The 9,438-nt window shown below is 37.2% G+C and overlaps 1 protein-coding gene across 1 annotated transcript; it reads left to right on the forward strand.

The window, feature by feature from the left end:
• The first annotated feature begins 2,404 nt into the window (after positions 1 to 2,404).
• Positions 2,405 to 4,474, forward strand: LOC106071313 (CD302 antigen-like). The gene is made up of 2 exons (XM_013231391.2): positions 2,405 to 2,556; positions 3,474 to 4,474. The coding sequence occupies exons 1-2, from the start codon at positions 2,508 to 2,510 to the stop codon at positions 4,268 to 4,270; spliced, it is 846 nt and encodes a 281-aa protein (XP_013086845.2). The 5' UTR covers positions 2,405 to 2,507; the 3' UTR covers positions 4,271 to 4,474.
• Positions 4,475 to 9,438: the final 4,964 nt, after the last annotated feature.

Here is a 9,438-nt window from a genome sequence, read left to right on the forward strand (position 1 = left end):
AATCTTATTGTAACGCTGGCTGTTTTACTGAATGATAAAAAAAAAGATTCGGATCAAACTAGCCAGAAATGCGTTGTGACTTAGTGCTTTAGTAATTCATGGGGTCTAAGAAGTTTGTGGTGTGCAGGTTCAGCTGTTTCAATAGAAGATACAACGGCCACAAAGTGCAGTTGGAGAGAGGTGCTTGTGTATTGTGGGATCGACGATAGAAAGACCAGAAAGCTACAATTGAAGTCGTTTTGCGGGCTGTTCGATTTAAGATTGACAGAGAGTCAGAGATGAAAATGGGGTCTTAATTTGAGGACCAGAAAAAAAAATTATGTCGGGAGTCACGGAATGCTGTAATGCGGGCCCTTTTTTTAAAAGATAAAATGTCATATAAGCTTATGTCTACACTAGAACGTGCTATATCCTTTACTCTATTTGCCTGTTGTAGATATAGGAATTTGTTCTGTAGTTTGGTTCTTAAAACTGAAGATAGAAGTTTTCTTGTGGGCAAAGAGCAGATTCATATACTCGTCTACAGCCATAGTGTTTGTGCCTCTTCATTTAGACAGTTTATTTAGAAGAAAGTGTTCAACAAATTGATGACGTAATCTTATCTATACCATAATGCAATCTTGAAACTTTTGTTCAGAGACTCCAAGACTTCTAAATAAAAAAAACAAGATAATGAATTGGGTCTTGACAAAGTACTTCTAGCATTGCTCTAGTACAGGGTGGGCAACCTTTTTGTATCGAGGGCCGCATTAAAAAAAGTTTGGGAATAGCGGGCCGCATATATATATATATATATATACAAAGCTTGCTGTGTACATATATACACTATATTATATTCACGTTTGTTTCCTTTTTTCACACTCCACGTTGAATTACAACAAGAGTTAGCAATTTTTTTAACCAATTTTAATTTTTTTTTTAATTGCTGTTTTTTATATCACAATATCCCCACAAATATACATTTGTACTTAATGTGCACTATTTTAATTCTTACACTCGTGCATAATGTTCCGGAACTGCGGAACAAGCTTACTAGTTGTTACCCCTGTGACTGCTGTCAAATTAGTCAATCAACATTGACAAGTGAATATACTATTTTAGTTTCCACAAAAAAAGTTGCTTGCTCACTGAATGAGACAATATATGTTCCGGAAGTTAAATGTCGGGACGAGCGAAACCTTCCCTTGTGGAGCATAACCAGAGAATGCTGACCATGTTCTTCAATGGTGCATACTAAATCAAGAGACCCGAACAAGACTCTTCAAGGAATATTCGGAGAACTGCCTGATCTGGAAACTCCTTCGCAGTTCATATCTTATTACTGATCTGAACCCTCCAACATGTAAATTAGAACGAAGAAGAATAACTGATGAATGTGTACCCAAATAGTGTGAACAGCAGCAAAGCTTTTTTAAGAGTGGAAATACAGCTTCTGGCACCCATAAGACTCCCGTGTTAGTACTGACTGGAACTTCTCTTTGCTTTGAGTTATGTCCTCTGGATCGGCTTCTGTGCTAAATGGTGAGCTGATTGTATTGTAAACTGGTTCTTGACGTCTTAAAATTTGCTATTATAAATTGCACAATAAAGGAATCTTTATAAGTGTTGTACTTTAATCATTTCACTAAAAATTGTTTCACCTTTCAGCAAAGGAAAATGACAAATACTATTTTCTTTTGCTTGCTTGTAGAAATGGAAAAGTCTTGTTTGAAAAGATTTAACATGTATTTACATTTCATATGTTAACAATCAATTGCAATAGCAATTATAAGTTAAATAAAACATGAAATTTGTCTTCCACTCTTCGTTAGAAATATTGGTAACAAAGTCACAGTCAGTGTCCTTCAAGGAACAAAGCACTTTCTTCCTTGAGATTTTATATTGTTCTCATTTGCCTTGCCTATGCTTAGATAGCAGATATATTGAATTATTTATTCAAAATCAGACTACCAGTGGTTAACAACCCTAAACCTATTAATCTTGCATATTATTGCAGCATGTGCTATTCAATGTTGAAATTATATGCAGCTTTGTGCAAACTTTCTTGTTTCGAATTTATAATTTTCAGTCAAAGATATAGCTCCATCAGTTGTTTCACTTGCCATCTTGTTCCAAGCCTACCCAACACTCAGACATTGTGTCTTCAATTGTGTGTTTCGATGTATAGCCAATAATCATTAGTCTTCGTTTACTTAAAACTTTTTATAATGAGACAGTTTCAATAATTTATATAAATGTTATTTATAATATTTGCATTTTTCTATCTTTATACTGTGGGCAAACCTGATTACTGTAGGTGTCGGCGGGCCGCATAAAGCACCACGGCGGGCCGCATGTGGCCCGCGGGCCGTAATTTGCCCACCCCTGCTCTAGTATCATGCCCAGTTGCTCATAGCTCAACTAAACAAACAAAACATCTGTTGCACATTCTCACGGTCATTTGTTTTTTAGATAAGTTTTTTTTTTGAGCTTACGTATTGACCTCGAGGGCGCATTAAGAGACCAGAATGAAGTTCCTAGTAAAGTTTGTGGCTATTGCTTTGTGCTTTTGTCTGGGTATGTAATGTCTAGTAAAACTTTTTTCAGTCTACCAACATTGTTTTCTTGCATTATTCACATTTTGGACTGGCTATGTGCAGACAAGTGTTCTTACAGAATGTAGTACCAAATACTCTTCCCTCTTTCTTACACACACACACTTTCTCTCTCACACACACACTTTCTCTCTCTCACACACACACACACACACACACACACATAAAAACATATTGGGTCGAAATTGCAAAAAAAGTCGTTTTTGGCAACTTTAACTGCTGGTTTCGATCAAGAAAATATCTTAGTTGTCGTAGACCAAAGTATGTAGTAACAGGTTAGATTTTATACCTTTCTATCTAGCACACCATATGTAGTGTGCATTCGTCTAGATAGAAAAAAAATATATATATATTAAGCTTGTTTGTGGTGGATGTCTACTAGAATATTTGGAATATTTGGAATACTAATTTGCTTCTAGCATTGTATTTCCATCACTGCCCGACGTGCAAATTGTCTCCTCATTACTGGGCATGACGTCTGCTGAAAAAAGGAAACACGATTTGCTAGCGAGCACAATAGACCTTCGACATTCATTTACATATTCGCACGCATTCATACGCACCAATACAAACTTAAACACATTTATTTTATCGCCATCATCATCAAACTCCATTTGAGTGAGGGCTTGAAAGGCTCAAATCCTCTCTCGCAAAAGCTCTGGACAGAAAGCCTGCTGTGTTCAGTAGTGCATACATGTCACCATAAAGGTAAAGAATTTTTGGTTTCCCAGACGGAGATGAGGATGGTGGTGACCTACCAATCTGTAACAAAATACTAGTATTATCTTTATTACTGTAATGACGATATTACTATAATCCCTTACAATGTTTTATAATATACAATAGATACTATAATAATAATGCGTTTTTTTTCTTCAGCATCCTGCCAGACCATTGATGATTGTCCTCCAGGTGTGCCTAGAGACTCTCATCTTGCAGTATTTAAAGGTGCGTGCTACCAGTTTGTTACGTCTTATCAAAGGACTCACGCAGAAGCCAGGCAGAACTGTGAAAGTCAAGGCGGGACTCTGGCTTTGGTTAAGACAGCAGAGGTCCAGAACTACCTCTATAACGCCTTGACCTATAGCTACCGTGACTATCACGACAAATTCTGGATTGGCTTGAATGATATCGACAAGGAGCAGGAGTTTAAATGGGAGGACGGGGCGCAGCTTACCTACAGCAACTGGGGCCGACCGCCCTTCTCCGATTCTTACGACTGTGTTTTGATGGACCTTGAATTGGACGGCCAGTGGACGGAGTACCCATGCGAGACGTCCCACTTTCTTTTTCTCACTTTTCACGAGAGGCACCCTTACATCTGCCAGTACAGCCTGGTACATCAACACGATGCCTCCACCTCCACAACAGTGGTCAGTATCGAAACGACACACGTTACACCCCAACCGGACACCTTGGAAACGAACAGCATTGAAACGTACTCCACCGTAACGGATACCGCAGAAACGGGGAGCATCACAGAGTTAACCACCGCCGAAACAGACAGCGATACAACAGCCACCACCATCACCACAGCAGTCACCGGCAACACGGACACCACAGTGCTGATCATCTCCAACTCTTGTCCGGCTTTCTCCTGCGATCTGGACTGCGGCATGGATGGGTTCCAGAAGAACGAGACCACTGGATGCTCATTATGTCAATGCTCCGTTTAAGACTGCAATTGCTCAGCTACAATATCAAATCAAACTTGTGGCGATATTTGGATCAATACATCCTTTATTGTTTAGGACCACGGACATTTTACCACCGGTATTTTTAAAGATTGCGACTAGGCCTACTTAAATCGTCACCTTTGCAAAACATTGCTTTAATGTAAAATAATTTTAGAATTAAAATATTTTTGGTTTTAAACAAATTTTTCTTTTCTTTCTTTTTCAGTTTTGTTATAGCGGTCTCCAACAGGGGAAAAGTTGTTACTAGTTTTATGTGTTCCGTCCATCCTTCCATCCGTTCATCCTTCCATTAAGTATAAAAATCAAAAGCTTGAAAAGTTACTTCTATTACTAGTACGGCTACTTTTGACCATTTTTCAACTCAATGTCTGTCTGTCTGGTAAAATTTTGAACATGTGTATTCTCCCATTTTCTATTCTGCAATCAAGTTGAAACTTTGCAAAATTCTTCAATGTGCCTGACAAGACATGAATAAATAACAAATATTATCCAATTAGTTAATTAACTATTGGTTATTAATAATTGTTTGATATCGAAAACGGGAAATAAACGCAACTTAATGAGAGATGTGAATGTATATTTCGATTTATTTCCCTTTGTGTGTTTTTTTTTCTCCCATTACTTATTTTCAGATCACGTTTAAATTTAGCGTAATTATTCATAGTTGCTGACAATACACAAATCAATCCAAAAATTAATTAATTATTTAATTAATTACAGTGGCGTAACTAAGGGGGGGGGATGGGGGGGGAGAATTTTAAAATCCCCCCGGGCCCCCACCTAGGGGGGGCCCCCAAATGGGTGTCCGAAATTTATTTGTAAATACATAAATTAATATACTTGATTGACAAATAGTGTCAACGGGTGTCTTTTTTTAACAACATTTATGGATTAAATTTATAACAAAGACTAAACCTAAATATTTTAAAAATATTTTTGCCGCAGAGATCAATTTTTTAATACACCTGTCTGTTTCTATTTTAAACTTTGTTGCCACGAATAAAACTGCATGATATACAGCGAATTCCAGGTATCTTGTTACCTTTACTAATAATAGATCTAAATGGCAACACTAATTAACCTTGAAGCAAAATTTACAGAATCGAGTATAACTAAAAGTTATTCTTAACAATGCTAAAATTGTCCATTATTCGGGTTTGGCGTCTATAATTTCAGAATTAAAATTCACACTCGAGTTATTACCCCTTTATTCATCTTTTCTCAATCCAATGGAAACTCTCTTTTTATTTACATCTAATGATCTAATCCTTTTGCTTTCGCACAAAACATAAACAAAAAATAATGACGTAATATCATATAATATTAATACATCCTTCCTATTGAAGTTATTATCACACCTTCCTTTTAAAGTTTTTTGATAGTGATATCTACTAGCAGGGCCGGCCCTAGCATTTGCGGGGCCCTATGCGAAACGGATCGCGCGAGCCTAGTCTGGGTAGGGATAAGCATAATGTCAAAATTATTTTTTTTTTATTAGAAAATAGGCCTACTTTCGTCTTTGCAATAAATTTTTATCAAATGAAAGCTCGCAATGCCACTTTTTATTTATTGGCACCCCAAAATGTCAATTTCGTCTATTCTTTAGGAGATTTGAATAAATTCAAAAAAAAGTTCAGGACTTTATCGTATATTTTGCCTTTTCATGAGATTTCCTGGAGGCCCTGAAAAATCAGGAGGTCGCGAAAACCCTGTTATTTTATATACGTTATAATTGTTTAATTTAATAATGTACACTTGGAATTAGCGCGGGGCCTATGAAAGCGCGGCGCCCACTGCGACCGGCACTGTCTACTAGGAACTTTAACAATTCGTCCACTTCTGGTTGTCTTGACTGAACAAGTTCTCTAGACGTTGGTCTATAACTGTCTGTTTCGTTTGTTGCAACTGTTTGCAGTTCATTGTCTTCATCGGTATCATAGTACCCAGAGATGTCTTCATCGAAACTCTTATTTAAAAAGCGTGGATTTCTTCTGTATGTTTTTCCATTGTTTGTCTTTATGATGTAAGATCTGGGTGCTTAAATTTTTTTTATGACAACTGCTTTCTGCCATGTTTGACCTAGACGAACTCTCCGACAGAAAAATCTTTAGGTAGTCTTGCTATTGCATCGTATTTCACTTAGCTTTTCATCTGTCGTTCGTTGAGTAATGTCTCTGCATTTTCAGCTACCAATGGTTTCAATAGTTTGTGATCAGTTGGAATGATTCCCTGAGTCTTCTACTCGTCACCAGTTGTGATGGTGAATACGGCAGTCCACTTATCGGAGTATTTCTATACTCGAGCATAACGAGATATGGATCTTTCCCACTTTTGTATACTCTGAATCCTTTTGCTTTCGCACAAAACATAAACAACCAACAATGACGTAATGCCATATAATATTAGCACAGAATCTTCTTCATGCAGTGGAAAATTAAGAATTTTTTGCCTATCTGGAATTCTGGTCAAAGCTCCTGTGCCCAATTAATATAGTTAGGAAGAAACTACAAAAGTCTGGACTGCATATACGGGAATCTGCTCAAGAAATTAGTACTTTCATGCTTTCTGCAAAATGATGAGAAACTGACAAAAACCCAATCCACCGAAAAAGCAAAAGAAGGTAGTGAATACTATGGATTCCCTGTAATCAAAACAACCATATGAAAGAAAAGACTTGATGGGAAGTTGAGTTCTAATGTAGGAGTGTCAATACAACTGCAATTCAAACGTGTTGCGACAGAAGTGCTGGACAGATTTCATATGGAGATGAAGGGCAGATTCCAAAGGCTGGAAAGAAAATGGATACCTTTGGGTTTCTTCTTGAACCAAGACACCTGTTAGATGAAGACACGCTTGTGAAAAATGTGCTACTTTTCCTGTTTGTATGATGAAATAAATGGAAAATCGCTTTTTCAATTATGTCATTGATGCACGAGCACTTTTCATCAACAAACAGTAATACAATCACCAATAGACATATTGAGGAAACAGGCTTCATATGGTAATTACGTGTGCTCAGACTTTGCAAACTCCTCCAAATACCGCTAACTCAGGCCACTTCCATTACGTCATGTGAGAGATCATTCTCAAAGCTCAAGCTCATCAAAAAGTATCTCAGGAGCACACTGACGCAAGAAAGGCTTATCATGGTTTTAATGTCAGTGAAGTCACAAATACTAGAAAGTATCGATGTAGTTGATGTTATAGATGTCTTTGCTGCACAGAATGCACGACGTGAAGCGATATCAATTTAGATTTGTCACTTGTGCATTATTTAACTAATAAACAACGGTATTATTCATTAAAAGAGTCTTGATGATTACTTTTTGTTAAGTTTACTGATATACTGAACCAATTTGATTTGTGGCTTATATATTTTTGCGTACATTATCTCATGTCATATGTCGAATGTCAAAATGCAAGGGGCCCCCAAAGAGGTCAATCCCCCCGGGCCCCCAAATCCCTAGTTACGCCCCTGATTAATTAGTACTGATAAATTAATTTTGTTTTATATAGCAGAAAGGGAGCTAAACCCTGCTGTTTTTAGATTAATGGCAGTAATTAGTGGTTCTTTCCCTTCGATAAGTTTTTTTTTTTAAATATATCAATATATAATTTATATGTTTTTCTGTTGCTATTAATAATTTTCATTTTTGTAAATTTACATTTAACATATTTTTAAAAACAGAACTTGATAAGCACAGTTTACTGTTACTAATGCACGGTAATGTACATTGCTACTTTTAGAGTTAACTACCTATTTGTCGAAATTGAATGTCAACTTCTACACACATTGCCCTATAAATCCTATTGTGGCAAAGCCGGAGGTGGAGCCCGACGAGGGAATCCTTTGTATTCCGACAATATACCTCTACTAATCGTGAAAAGGTCACGATGAGTGCCGTTAAAATTACATTCACCAGATTGTGAGATTCCATTTGTATAAATCAATAGTACAAATGTATTGAACAACACGTATTGGCTTGACAAGCTTAAAGGGTACTGGGACCTGGCAGATACTTAAAGGGTACTGGGACCTGGCAGATACTTAAAGGGTACTGGGACCTGGCAGATACTTAAAGGGTACTGGGACCTGGCAGATACTTAAAGGGTACTGGGACCTGGCAGATACTTAAAGGGTACTGGGACCTGGCAGATACTTAAAGGGTACTGGGACCTGGCAGATACTTAAAGGGTACTGGGACCTGGCAGATACTTAAAGGGTACTGGGACCTGGCAGATACTTAAAGGGTACTGGGACCTGGCAGATACTTAAAGGGTACTGGGACCTGGCAGATACTTAAAGGGTACTGGGACCTGGCAGATACTTAAAGGGTACTGGGACCTGGCAGATACTTAAAGACCAATTAACGACGAGTGATGGTGCGACGAGTTATTTATTGACACTACATACAGTGAAGATGAAATGTGATTCGGTTAAATCATTCAACCAGACCCTAACTGAACTATGTTATTATAATCAGTTTGTAAAATACTTATGATTGTTAACATCAGTCGACTAAAGAATACAATGACGTCTCTACGAATTTTCTATTTTGAATAGGATTGGTATTGTTGGTAGTCTGTAGTTGAAGCACCATCTCTGAGCTTGCATCCAACACACTGGCTTTAACACAGCAAACAATGTTCGAATCCAAACCAACAGATCCTGGACTCTTCGTTTTGCGTTGTAAGTAGACTTTTTTTTGTTGTTTTTTTTAGAGGCTTGAAAGCACCGCATCAAGCCGGAAATAGCCCGCAGGCCGTAGTTTGACCTTGACTAACCTAGACTAAGATTTTTTGCTTAATAAAGATTTAATCAATAAATATGTTGTATTTTTACAAAGCTTATATCAACTCAGTCTGTTTGTGTATCTGTCTTATAAAAAAAAAAACACCATTCCATGCTCTATTAGCACAAGGGAAGAAGGAGCATTTGTACAAATTTGTCCTAGCATATGGAACGAGGAGTGTGCCTTTATCTTTGTGTCTTTCTGAGTATCTGATGATTATAGTTCAGTGTTTTATGTATATTTGCTACTTTACTTTTGAGTTTTCTATCCTGAAGGCTTTCTAAATTTAGTGATTTTACTAAAGGTTTTACTCTAGTCAAATGTGAATATTGGTTTGTTATGAGTCTTACTGAA

This window comes from Biomphalaria glabrata, chromosome 3 (assembly GCF_947242115.1).
Source record: "Biomphalaria glabrata chromosome 3, xgBioGlab47.1, whole genome shotgun sequence".
Lineage (NCBI taxonomy): Eukaryota > Metazoa > Mollusca > Gastropoda > Planorbidae > Biomphalaria > Biomphalaria glabrata.

What these genes read in the sequence shown, in the direction of transcription:
- LOC106071313 (XM_013231391.2), top strand. Translation starts at nt 2,508, where the DNA reads ATGAAGTTCCTAGTAAAGTTTGTGGCTATTGCTTTGTGCTTTTGTCTG. An exon ending in TGCTTTGTGCTTTTGTCTGG is followed by an intron (nt 2,557 to 3,473) that starts GTATGTAATGTC and finishes TTTTTTCTTCAG; the next exon opens with CATCCTGCCAGACCATTGAT.